The sequence below is a fragment of the Terrapene carolina genome, unplaced genomic scaffold (assembly GCF_002925995.2).
Source record: "Terrapene carolina triunguis isolate 2854851 unplaced genomic scaffold, T_m_triunguis-2.0 Scaffold247, whole genome shotgun sequence".
NCBI classification, from domain to species: domain Eukaryota; kingdom Metazoa; phylum Chordata; order Testudines; family Emydidae; genus Terrapene; species Terrapene triunguis.
The window spans coordinates 1,459,952-1,473,843 of record NW_020664598.1 but is presented as its reverse complement, the minus strand read 5'-3'; the positions used below and the strand labels follow the sequence as shown (position 1 = coordinate 1,473,843).

Sequence of the window (13,892 nt, the reverse complement as noted above, 5' to 3'; positions counted from 1 at the left end):
ACATTGAGACAGTTTGTAGATAGTTGTATTTATGTAACAGCTTTCATCCTACAGTATCTTATAGACAGAATGGGTGTGTGTATGCATTAGTGTTAAATACACACCCAAATCACTTTGCCCACAAATGAAACACAGCAGCTGTTCAGAAGCACCCAGCAACAAACCACAGCTTTAGGAGTGAAGAATACTCTATACATTTGAAATTATAAGAGGAATTTAAATATTTAGTTACCAACTTGGGAATCTGACCTGTCACCAGGACTAACATTTGTAGTTCTTAGGAAAATATTACAAGTTATCTTTAGTGACCATGACCATCTATGGACACTGGACTTTGTCTTGTCTGAAAGATAGCACCCTCCGGCAACATAATTCCCCCTATCATGCTGGATACTGTTTCAGTATCAACCCTACAGAGAACCATGTAATCAATCACTAACACCATTTCCTGCAGTACCCTTAGTTTCCCCTTGAGGAAAGATGTGGGTGGAGAGGTGCTCCCATTCAAGTACTTTCTAGACCCAACCCTGTTTAACTTGTTTGTGCTAAGTACATGACAGCCCACAGTGATATGGCTACAGACTAAATCCTTAAGCACTACTGTAACTCAAGGAGATGTGCCTCAAGAAATAGAACATAACCTCCATTAGAATATATTCAACTGTGGACATTGTAACCACAGCATAAGGGGAAAGGGCTGGGAAGAATAATTCCCATTGCCTTCCTTCCTGTCCCATCTAAGAGATTTACTTTTGTAGCTAGGGAAAACCCCTCTAGGTGATACAGGTAATTGGGTTAGCCTTCAGGGAAAGGCATTCCCAGTTTTCCTGAGTCACAAAAATGGATAAGCCCAAAAAGCAGAGTACATTGACTTAAATCAACAATTTTAATCATGATTTAAATCAGCAAGCAGGAAACCTTGATTTAAATAACTGATTTTAATCACGTTCTGCATTTGTAGATTTTAGTTGTTTTTTTAAAGAAAGACTGATTATAACTGGTTGGTATCCATTAAAACATGTTGATTTGCAACTAAATAAAACCTTTACACTAAAGTTGGTGCTTCTTTTTGCTAACCAGGAAAATCTAGTGTATCTATACACATTTAAGCTATTACATAGCTTAATTTACATTTATTCAGATTCTTAAATTTTACATTTCATTATCTTAGAAAATGGTGAGTGATGCACATTTTCTTTCTTACTAAATGATTAATTTATTACTTGTGATTTGGGCCAAACTGTACTCGCATTAAATTCAATTCAATTTAAAAATGCATAAAAACATCATTTAAATTTTTGTATTAAATAAAACAACTTTAAATGTGATAGATACATAAAAATGTTTATCAAAAAGTTTATTAAAACGTTTTGTATTTAAAACAAACTGATTTATTCAACAAAGGAAGTATTTATAGTTAGAGAATTGTAAACTGTTTCTGGTTTACGATCCTTCAAGATTTTAAAACTAGTAGATCTCATCTTCACACTTAGATTTTTAATTTATAGATTGGAAGAGGAAAACAAGCTTTCCTAGTTTTCAACATCCAATCAATTTCTTAACTTTGGATAAACTAGTCATTGAACTGAACTAGTCCAATAAACTGAAATAAAGAAAATACTCTCTTGGCACCAGCAAAAAAGGCTACTGCGCTCAGAAGTTCATTTAGCAATTCAACAAACTGGTTCCAGGTACTTAGCTAGTAAGTTCTTCATAACTTTGCAGAAAATTGTATTATTTTTTGTATTTCAATTAAATTATTTTAATAGATAAGCAGCTTAGATATTTAAATATAAGGTTGAAAACCTATGTAATTTTAAATATGTTTTTTAAATAAACCTGTATTTAATTTAAACCAAAAAATCCAATTTTTTCTTAAAACAATTTTTTTATCCATCCTGATGAGAAGTCTCCCTGCCCCAAATTAAGCCCCACAGTTAATTAGGAGTCATTTTCCCCAAATGCTGAGCAATGGCCTCCACAGCCATTTCAAGTTTCCCAATTTGAGATTTGTTGGGTTGCAATTATAAACACATGGTGCCGAATGCTCAACCCTCACTGGCATCAACTGTACCTTGCAGGATCAGGCTCTAGGTGATTTGTGTCCTCACATAAAATCAGGGTTAGCTCATCTGCTGTTTCTGAATTCAGGATCCTTCGCAACTTTAATAAATCTAACTGGCCATTTTAGCCAGTCATGGCAAGAAAGATTTCTCACTGACTGAACACAGGCGAACACGACTCATAGAAGAGTCACCAGCTCCAAGAGGATAGCCTAAAGATGAGATAACACTTCCTTTGCTTTTATCTTTTGGTTTTGCACAACTCTTAATCACCACACAGCATGTGATGGTTATTCTGCCAATTACACAGGCCAATAACCCACAAGCATTCATTGTTAGTCCTCTGGGACTTCAAAAGCCAACACGAGTCATCAATCCTTCTCCTTAGAAGTCAATCTTCTTCTGCTCTGCATCAGTTTCCCATAGTTATACCTGCTCTGGATTACAAACTGTTCATATGAATTATGTATTATAAATGTAAGTGGCACTGTATTCAAAGCATGTGCCATGTCAACTTGGTGTATCTGCTGAAGCCCCGTTTCCAGGAACAAGGACATTACAGAGAACTGTGCCACTTACCATTCTTCCTCTCACTTAGCGGAGGGAGATTGGGGTTTCGGCCACGGTGAAGATTCAGGGTCAACTCGGGCTGCAGGGAGAGCTCCTGCAGCTCATTGGCAACAGCTTCGCTCTGGGGACTTGGCGCCGCAGAAAGCGACACCAACACCGGTTCATCATCATTTTCGCCAGCCCCTCCTCCGTCCAGCCCATTTCCAGCAATGGCGGAAGGGGGCAGGCACACCACACCGGAGAAATCCACTTTGGCTTTCGTGATGGCAACCTGCTGAAGGGACAGAAAACACAAGTTTGGTACTTATACAGTGAACTATCCCACCTCCCTTGCTGACGATGGTATCTCTACATTTAAAACCAATGTTATTTCTTGATCTTTGTTAGAATTCATTTTCAACTGAGTTCAATTCAAACCCAACGCTAGTCATTCAAACCTAGTACACCCACTGGATTAAAAACTCACATGGCATTTTCTTCTCCTCAACACAATCATTGACGAGTCTGCTTGCTAGCCATGCTACTGTGCATGGTCACCCTCCTCTTGCTCTCTACCCATCTTCAAGGTCAGCATCCTCAACCTATTGGTAATTCGAATTCCCACATTTCACAAGCTTGATTCTGCTTACCTTTTCTAATCTTCCAGTTAACCACATTTACTCAGCTTCCCTGCTGATCTCTTTTTAAGGGATCTCCTTGTTTTATAGCAATATATGGTCTTAAAAGGTTAATTATCAACTTGAAATCTAGTCAGTTTTTTAAAAACGAGTAAAGTAATTTCAGGGACTACATGCATGCATTCACCTGCCTGGTTTTACACACACATTTTCACACCTAAAAAGTTGCCATCTTCACCGATTATGCAAAAAATCCATGTAAAACAGTGAAAGTTTACTATGGAGAAAACAATCTTAAAGTGTTGTCAACTACACAGAGTAAACAAACTGAGGAGTTTTCCTCTTTAATCTCTGAGCAATAGTAACATAAAGGACAAGATTAAGAGCCTCAATTATCCAAATAATTAACAGAATCAGATTAAATGTGAATATTTAAAACTCACAGCTGTACTTTCATGCAACTCCCTTTCAAATGACGAACATCCAAGACCCAAGTAGTCGTATATCCAGCTCCACAGACTGGAGCACACTGGATAACTGGCTGGCTTCCATATGAGAATCATCAGTAAAATGGTTACTAACATCAATATTTACATGGTAATTGCAATTATGCTGGACCATTCACATGCAGTTGATGGGGATGGCAGTGTCCTGCTCCTTAGCACTGCTTCTAGCCCTGCACTACTTCGGCTGTGCTTCAATCTGAAGGCTTTTCAGAAGCTAAACTTCCATTTTAAAGAGTTGTGAGCTAGCTATGAAGAAAAGGTAAAGTCAGCAGGAAATCCTGATCTAGTCTAGAAAACCCTCCAAACAGAGTAAAAACCTAAATCTGGTGCAGAACTTTCTATTTTTCTTGATTGAACAGTAACTTTTTTAGTTAAAGATTTCCACAGCCTTCCTCCACTCTTGGCACGTATATCGACCCAAATGGCCAGCACAAACTGTTAACCTGAATCAGTTTGAAATTGGTTCAAACTGTTTTCCCATTCCCCTTTTGTAGGCAAGGCTTCAATTACTTTGCTTCCATTTCCCTTTCATCCCCCATCTCAGAGATGATTAATGTTTGCAGAGCACTTGGAAAACACCAAAGTGCTAAGTGGTAGTACTTTTCTCAGAAGAATGCTCAGTAACTTGTCCACCTCGTCTCTCCCCTATCTTTGGACCAACATGGCTACAACACTGCAAATACAGCACATGCCCTAACAAATATTGAGAACTGGTGGCACGCTGCATACTGAGTTATTTCAGATATGTTGTCATAGATTCATCCCTAGGATCCTAGCTCATGGTCTAATCAAGACAAGCAAGGGGAAGGAGGTGGAAGAAGAAAAGACTACGAAGAAGTCAAAGGAAATCAGTGCTTGTTCTGACAAGACTCTAGTGAAATGAAACAAGTCTGCTGCAATATGAAGTATTTGGTTTTACATCACACTTTAGTCAGAATATGCCTACACCTTCCTAAGTACATTTCCTCTTTAACAGAAACATAAGTGTTATTGCTCATATCCGTTTGAAAGTGAGGGCAAATGTATTACTCTAAATCTGCCTGCACTGTATTTAATTCTTATACAGGGTGTCTCCCTTTTGGGGGGTTCTGTTCCACATTGTGGACCACTTTACAAATGGTAACTGCAAAGGAAAAACAGCAGTCTGACACAAATGCAGCAACCCTGACTCAATGCATCGTGAGTGCCCCAGTCACTCTGCCCCTACAAGTCTCAGAGAAAGCAGATATTTTGTGAATACTAGGATGCAAAGACTGCTGAGATTCAACCATCACCTAGGGAAGAAGCAGGGGTGGTGTTTTGTTAAAAGTTAGTTTTGTTTGACAGAATTTGGTATGGTGCTTCAAATGCTGTATGCGAAAGATGCTGAATCTTGACTTCTGTAGTCAGAAGCTTGATCTTTTCAGTAGGCTTCCGATATTGCAATCTGTCATGCCACATGCACAAGAATGACATTTTAGAGTGAGCTGTAAGTTACACACATTAATATTTAGAAGATAATTAAATATTTAAAATGTTTGTTGTGTTGTCACTCTTTTTAAAAAAAATTAAGAGTATTTTGCACAGAGACAAATATACTATATCACGAAGAAGTGAATTCAGCCAGAAGATTGATGGAGAATCCTTACTTAAAAATAAGGAGCCAATAAGAGTTTTGGGGAATGAGGGTCTTCTGAGATTTTAACCTAATTTCCCTGTCAGTCAAGACTTAGGTCACAACAACTCTCTCTGGAATCAGTCAATGAAGACTGGAGTGTCGGTCATGCGGTTAGCAAAAGAACTGAGAAATAAGAACAGGAGTACTTGTGGTACCTTAAGATAAATTTATTTGATCATAAGCTTTTGTGGGCTAAAACTCACTTCATCGGATGCATGCAGTGGAAAACACAGTAGGAAATATTATATTATATTATATTATATACACACACACACACAGAACATGAAACAATGGGTGTTACCATACACACTATAACGAGAATGATCAGTTAAGGTGAGCTATTACCAGCAGGAGAGGAAAAAAAACTTTTTGTAGTGGTAATCAAAATGGCCCATTTCCAGCAGTCAAAAAAGTTCTCTCTCTCTCCTGCTGGTAATAGCTCACCTTAACTGATCACTCTCGTTATAATGTGTATGATAACACCCATTGTTTCATGTTCTCTGTGTGTGTGTGTGTGTGTATGTGTGTGTGTGTGTATCTTCCTACTGTATTTTCCACTGCATGCATCCGATGAAGTGGGTTTTAGTCCACGAAAGCTTATGCTCAAATAAATTTGTCTCTCTAAGGCCTGGTCTACACTAGGACTTTAATTCGGATTTAGCTGCCTTAATCCGAATTAACCCTTCACCCGTCCACACTACAGAGCCAGTTAATTCGAATTAAAGGGCCCTTTAAATCGATTTCTGTACTCCACCTCGACGAACGGAGTAGAGCCTAAATCGATTTTGTTAATTCGAATTAGGGTTAGTGTGGACGCACACCACCGAATTACTGTGTTTAAGTTAATGGGGTAGTGTGGCCGCACACCACCGAATTAATGTGGTTTAAAACCGAATTAAGGTGCTTAGTGTGGCCGCGCACAATCGAATTTATACAACCTGTTTCCCAAATTCGAATTATGTAAATTCGGATTAATCCTGTAGTGTAGACATACCCTAAGGTGCCACAAGTTCTCCTGACTAACAGCTGCTACTCTGAAACCTGAGAAATAAGACACTCCTCTCCCACCAAGGGTTAATTATGCCCCATTTTCTCCTGGGTTTTGAATGCATCAGACCACTCTAAATTCAAGAGAGACTTAGCCTCTACTATAGGCTACACAAACAAATTTCAAGATTTAGGATCGTTACATAGATATCAATAATATTTTTTGATAAACTTGCTGGAGACTAACATACTGCCAGAGAGAAGTCGACTACTTGCCAGGGAGGTGGGAGAGAGATCAAGTGTTCCTACAGTCTCTCTAGTCAAATACATACACACATTCATTAGAGTCCCAGTGCTGTAGATGCTCAATGCATGTACCTTCCACGGGTTTCAGTGAGAGTTTCACATAGTAGGGAAGGAATTCAGCCCTTAACACTGAATATTTTAATTAATCAAAAAACAGCAATAGCTTCCCCAATACGAAATGCCAGTAAATACTAACAGAAACCCTCCAGGACAAACCAGATTTAAAAATGGGGGGAGGGGAAAAGAGAAAGAAAGAGAAAAACCCACCACATGTTTTCCCAGTCAGTGACAACACTGCTATGAACAGCGTTTCCCATTCTTCTCTCCTTGAAATCTGTTTGCATTTGCAGTGTTGCCAGGGTAATAGCAATTTCAACCAATTTAAGAATTGCTAAGCAACCTGGAGCAGCTAACAGCAACAGCATGCATCTGCAGCTGGGCTATTTTAGGAAGAAGTAGTCACTTTTTAAAAAAAACTTAAGAACACCCTTCTGTTAAATGATTGTGCCAGCTGTGATCAGCCAGCCAAAAGAAGAGGTAATCTTGGAGCAGAGTGGCTTTAAGTGGATCAGGCTTTGAGATGAATGAACAGAGAAGGAAGAGACAGAGTCATGTTGTGCCCAGAGGCATCAGTGCCTCCAGGTCATCACAACTCAGCAGAATAATCCAGGAGAAGGGAAATCTGAAGCAGATGGCAGCATCAGCAATATGTTAAATTGAGATGCTACTAAATACAATCTCGTGTGTGTTCTGCTTATTATCCACAAATATCAGTGTCTAATCATAGTAAATGTACTGGCCTATGGTTACTCAGCTGCTGCACTACAGAGTTCTGAAATGTCCATGTCCCCTTCCCCATTAAAAAAATTGTACTTACATTGATAATTAACTGGCTAATGGCTGTCAAAGCCACAAAGGAGCAAAGAAACTGGTGAAGCTGAAGGCTGCTGGTGCAGAGGAAAGGGTGGACTGAGCCAGAGTCTAAAAGGTTTTGGAAAGATTATACAAATTCCAAAAGCAACTGCCATTCAATATCTGATCACTTAGATTTCTCTAACTACACAGTCTTGTGCCAGATTGTTCAGGACTTCAGATAGTCCTAGTTACAAAGTAAAATGCCAGGAAGTAGTTATAAAACAAAGATCATGTGTGCACTCTATAAGGAAGCACAGGCTTGTTCAGACACCATTGGAATCCCAGCCACAGAAAAACATGATGTTTACACAAAAACACAGAGCAAGAGTATATTATAGGAATTTAACCCGATCAGATTTTCTCCTCAATTCCAAAAATGAGAGACAGAGAAGTAAGGAAATCCTCTTTGGTTAGGAAAGTTGGGTGGGAAGCAACATTTCTGTTCCCACTTGCCTCCCCAATGTGTACTATACACAAATGTCTTCAGTGGAGAGTTTTTCTAAAGACATACTGTGGTATCTTTCAGAGCTAACTGTCCCAGTTCCTGACTGCTTTTTGGTAAAAATACCCTCCCTTGCCCTGAAGCTGCTTGAAGACAGATATATGCATATTCATTTGAGTGAAACCAAATCCTGGTTTCCAAGATTTCTGTTAGCCCTGAAACACTGCTTTCTCCTTCAGATCATTAAACAATTAAATATACAAATTGTCTCCAAGAAAATCCCCTGATGGGACTTTTTGTGGCGGACAACAAATTCCAAATTTTGAACTCAGACATAGCATCCCTTAAGCCAGTGGTCACTAACTGGTCGATCGCAATCGACTGGTCGATCCTAGAGGATCTCCCAGTCGATCGCGATCTCCGGCGGCGCAGCAGGGCTGCCGCTAAGACAGGCTCCCTGCCTGCCCCGGCCCCACACCGCTCCCGGAAGCGGCCAGTGCGCCCTGCGGCAGGGGGGACAAGGGTCTCCCTCCACGCACTGCTCCTGCCCTCAAGCACCGCCCCCGCAGCTCCCATTGGCTCCCTGTGGCCAATAGGAGTTGTGGGGGTGGTGCTTGCAGAGAGGGGCAACGCAAGGAACCCGCACCCCCTCCCGAACCCCAAGCCCCCACCCCAGCTCGGTGAAAGTGAGTGAGGGTGGGGGAGAGCGAGTGACTGAGAAAGGGGGGGAATGGAGTGAGTGGGGCGGGGCTTTGGGGAAGGGGTGGGGTAGATCCTGGGTTGCCCTTAAATTCAAAAAGTGATCTTGGGTGTAAAAAGGTTGGAGACCCTTAAACAAATCAGATACAAGACTATCGTAGAGGGATTGGATAATGCTAATTTGCTAGCTTACCCACTTCTTTCAATACGCCTCCTTCCACTTCACTCCATACTAGCCATACTAAGTCAATGTCAATCCATGGCTTGCCCAGTAAGAGGTTCTCCAGGAATGAAGCATTTCTCAGTCTTTCCTTTTATCTTTGGATATGAAGGAAGCTACCGCCACAAGGGTCTCCAAAAGGATATATTAAGGAAAGTATTCACTATACTCCCACTTAGGTTGCAAGTAGGCAACACATGGAGGCAGGACTATTTTTCCAGTAAATTTAGATCCTGGCTGATTGGCCTGAAGACTGACACCATAGCTGTCTATACTATAGCACAGGCAGTAGTAGTGCAAGCTCCTCACAAACTCTGCATCTTGACAGTGTGCATCAGCTCTGACCTGGGGGAAATCACCTTAAGGTAAATGAGTTCAGCTGTTCCTGCTGAGAATGCCCATGACATGATCCATTAATTAGTGCAATTTTTTTTTTTATTATTATATGTAAATATAAAATTCAAACACTGGTCCTCTGGGAACTGGACTGTGATCAACTCATTTCACAAAAGCAAATGAACCATTTTCAGTTACTATCAATCACAGGCTGGATTAGAACCAGTGACTCCAAGGTGAAAGGTTGTGTTTATCCCATTCCTGATTCCTTGAGTCACCATCCTCCAGGCCTTCATTTAAAAAATCAAAAAAGAACATTCTTGCAACACATGCAGACAGAAAACAGAAAAGTTAAAGGGACAGATGGGTGTGGTGCCACAACTGTATCCTGCCCCAATTACCTTAACGAGTAGGGGACAGGCCATCTTTGAAGATCACCTGAAATCTTTTCACTGTTGCCTTGAGCAAATCTGCCAATATAAGATCCAAAACAAAACATGTTGGGGCCAGCAAGGAAATAGCAAGAAATCTTATCAGACTAAAGGTCTGAACAGCTGTTTGTTAGGGCTTAGAAGAAGGAGCAAGAATGAGCATGTCTGTGTAATTACATCAAAAACAGCATCATCTGTACAATGGCTGATAAATCCATGTAGATAAAGGCAATTCCCCCATTAGCCTTAAAAAACCCACTCTCATCCAGGACCATATTTCTAATGCTCTATAGAAATTTTCCTCAAAAAAAATTCACATTCATTTTACTCAGTCCAGCAGTGATAAAGGTTTAAACAAAAGCTCATAAAAATCATTGTCAATTAACCATTTCTTTCTTGAATTCAGGAATAGCAGGTTCAGAAATACAGACCAGAATCCCAAATATTTTCAAATACATTTCATAATCCAGTGCTTATAAGAGGCTTTCAAACTCTTTGAACATTGGAACGGAAGTCTGGGTGTGCATAAAAACAAAAAAAGACAAAGGACTGGGGTATCAGAAGTGTCACTCGTCACAGTTTTAGGAAACTCATGGTGTGGTATTTACTAAACTAATCCTGCTCAAAAACATGAAAATAACCTCCTTTTCCCATCAAAGTCTGTACTAAAGCCCTGCAGTGGGTGTGGGGGGAAGAATTCCTTCCAATTTCAAGAGCAGCAATCTATTAAGCCTTGAACTGGTAAAGGTCACCAAATGAGCATCTAATCCCATTTATACCCTCCCCAAATATTGTTTGTGTACAATTTACTGTCCACTTTGTGCAATATTCCTTTAAAGGTTTCACCCACAGTATAAAATAATTTCCTCTGGCATTCTAGAGCAACCACTACCATCCAAGAGCAGAGCAAAGGGCCAGTTTTATTTTATTCACATAGGCTAGTGAAGTTGATCCAGCAGTTCAAAAGCCATTAGAGAGTTATTAATACAAGACCTTTATTGTGGAAAGCAGAGGATTTGGAGGAAAACTAATTTACAGGTACTGAAGAGGTATATTCCCTGAAGTGTTTTTTTTTCCCCCCCTCTTATCTGACTAACCCATCTGTGTGGGTCATGAGCAGAGACTGCCTGAAGTTTTCTAGGCCCATTAACCCTCTCCAATCATGAGAATCTCACATGCTCTGAATCCCCAGAAGTTACACCAATCTGAGTTTAACTTCCCTACCTTCCCCCTCAATGGTCCCCAATTTGGAATCCCAGTTTCTTCAATAGGGTTTTCAGCTCTCTGAATACTAACATGACATCCATTTCAATGTCAAGGCCAGCAGATGATACCAAATTATCCAAGATCTTTTACTCCCTTTATTTTCATTGTGACACCTGCCTACATCAACCTATGGATTTCCAGCTGTTGCAAATATCTAGGCAGTTTCATCTGCAGCAATGATCCTGGTATACTTTAGAACAGTGGTGGGCAATCTGTGGCCTGTCAGGGTAATCCGCTGGCGGGCACAGCTGCCCGCATCTCCCAGTGGCCACGGCTCACCGTTCCCAGCCAACAGGAGCTGCGGGACGTGCAGGCCGCCGCTTCCCGCAGCTCCCATTGGCCGGGAACGGCAAACCGCGGCCACTGGGAGCTGTGGGCGGATTACCCTGATGGGCTGTGTGCGTCCCATGGGCTGCCCACCACTGCTTTAGAACATATTAACATTCCACCCAAGATGATTGGTTTGTTAGCCAAAAGTATTAAGGACAGAATAGGCAGGGAAATTTATTCTTCTCATCCCTAAACATGGCCCTATCACTTGAGACCTAAGGCACACTGGTGGAGAATAAACGGGTAATAAATAATGTGGGAGAAGTTTGCACTGGTGTTGCCCATGCTTTACCAGTTCTGCGGTAAAGGATTCAGCCTCCACTACAGTCAAATAGGCCGTCTCTTTTCCCCCCTCCAAAAAAAAAGGAGTAATACTTAACAGAACCAGTACATTGGAGAAATCTAAAACAAACCTTAAGCCTGGCTTTACAGCCTGTCAGTGCTACTAGAATTGAACTAATGCTTTTCTGTCTCTTTGGACTCCATTACAGTAAACTTTTAACAAGTTAGTAACCAAGCTGTAGTCACCTGCATCTGTTACATTTAGCCTATGGCCAAAAATGATTGTTTAACACATAGCTCCTGATACTGAGGTCTACCCTGTATCATCAATTCTTTTGGGCAGGTTTATATCACAATTGCCAGGCCGTAATTGAGTTCTAATATGGCAATTCTTCTGTGTAGACAGCATCGCCTGTTTGTGTATAACAGAACGAGCCAGCCTACCTACCATAAAAGCATTCAGATACAAGCATGGTATAAGAACTTATACAGAACAGTTTCAGTACAGGAAAACATCCCATATGAACATACTGTATTTAACACACTTCTCTGTACTGAGACCAGCAGCTGAGGCAGTATGGGTAGAAACAAGGTTGTTTCTACAATATAATACAAACTGGGCTCTTCAGCAAGATACAAGCCAACTCTGACTTTCTTATGACTAGAAAAATGCTGCTACATGGATGTGTTGGATGTAACTACAACAGCATGTCAACGTCTGTTTACACTTGCAATAGTACTAGTATAGATGTGTCCTATGTTTTTCTCTCTTCTGGGAAGCTGTCAGGTCTCATGTCTATAGGGGTTTCCAAAATTCCATCTTCAGTGGAGTAGGGCAATGACAGTGATAGTGCCAACAAGGCATCGGTAAATTTAAAGATATAGTACAAAAGAGCAAATAGGTTTGAAAACAAAGGTATGAGACTGCCCTCTCCAGAGGGGAAATATGTTTATACATACCTTGCTTACAGTTCCCACAAACAAACACAGTTTGGTTCCATGCCAGCAGCTCCTTCTGATCACTGAAAAGGGGAAAAAAAAACACAAATTCAAGGCTCTTCATACACAAAACAGCCCACATTCTGTTTCAGCATGAGACAGAGTTCCTCCCAGAGGGTTTTTTGTCACTACCTTTAAGTATTTTGGTACACACATTGACAAAAGTAGGATTGAAACAGGTAAATACCACCTACCATTTTGGCACTTGCACCCTTAGCACTGCCAAGGTAGCACTTCTAGTTCAGTTTTGTTGATCTTTCAGTTCCAAGGACCACACTGTCTTGAGACCTCGAGTGCCAACAATATTCAGTACATAAACTGCCCCTCCTCCAACCAGCCCAGCCCTAAACATAGAATGAGGAATCTGGGAGAACATTATGACTAGTTTATTTCTTATGTTACCCATCCAAACAAAAGAGAGGACAAGAAAAGGCAGCATACATGCCATGACTTTGCCAAGATTGCAACAGGAATCTTATATTTCTGCAGACTTTTTCTTGAAACCTTACGTGAGATGTTGAGTTAAACACGTAAGCATTAAAAAACCCCTATTTGTGCTTGGTGCCATAGCCTGAATATGAACATAGGCCAGAAGCACTAACTAAGGTGGACCAGAAACTAAAGATAGTCATTATTTCAGATCCTCCTTACAGCCTGCTATCTTAATGAGAAGACAGTAAGGATGGAAACAGGTTTCCAACCACTAACTGTGGGCTCTCCTCACTCACATCCATCCTCCATACAGATAACTTCCTTAATAAAATGATGAGTAGCCATATGAAGGACTCAGGCTACATCTACACTACAGCCGGGATTGACGCTCTGAGATTGATCCACCAGCGGTCGATTTAGCGGGTCTAATGAAGACCCACCAAATCGACAGCAGATCGCTCTCCAGTCGACCCCTGTACTCTACCCCCGACGAGAAGAGTAAGGTAAGTCAACAGGAGAGTTTCTCCCATCGACCCCCGTGGTGTAGACCCCGCGGTAACTTGACCTAAGGTAAGTCGACTCCAGTTACGTTATTCACGTCACTGGAGTTGCATACCATAGGTCGATTTACCGCGGTAGTGTAGACATAGCCTCAGATACAAAACTTTATTCTGCTTTCTACTCCAAATACATTTCTGTTTATAGTAAGGGCTACAAAAACATCATCGGCACCTCTCTAAAGAGGTGGAGGAAATCACTGCAGTCAGTGGCAGATTATCACATCATCTCTGGAAAAAAACAGCCTCTGCTTCCCACTGTATAGGCTTCAGCCCT

The 13,892-nt window shown here is 40.9% G+C and overlaps 1 protein-coding gene across 2 annotated transcripts in view; it reads right to left on the bottom strand.

Annotated features, from left to right (window-relative positions):
* MRTFA (myocardin related transcription factor A) overlaps positions 1-13,892 on the bottom strand; it is a 159,426-nt gene that overhangs the window by 133,581 nt on the left and 11,953 nt on the right. For both annotated transcript variants that reach the window (XM_026657453.2, XM_026657454.2), the window contains exons 2-4: positions 12,588-12,649; positions 9,720-9,788; positions 2,643-2,907 (exon numbers count right to left, since the gene is read on the bottom strand). In XM_026657453.2, the coding sequence (XP_026513238.1) occupies positions 2,643-2,907; positions 9,720-9,743 (289 nt within the window). In that variant the 5' untranslated portion in view covers positions 9,744-9,788; positions 12,588-12,649. The remainder of the gene's footprint in view (positions 1-2,642; positions 2,908-9,719; positions 9,789-12,587; positions 12,650-13,892) is intronic.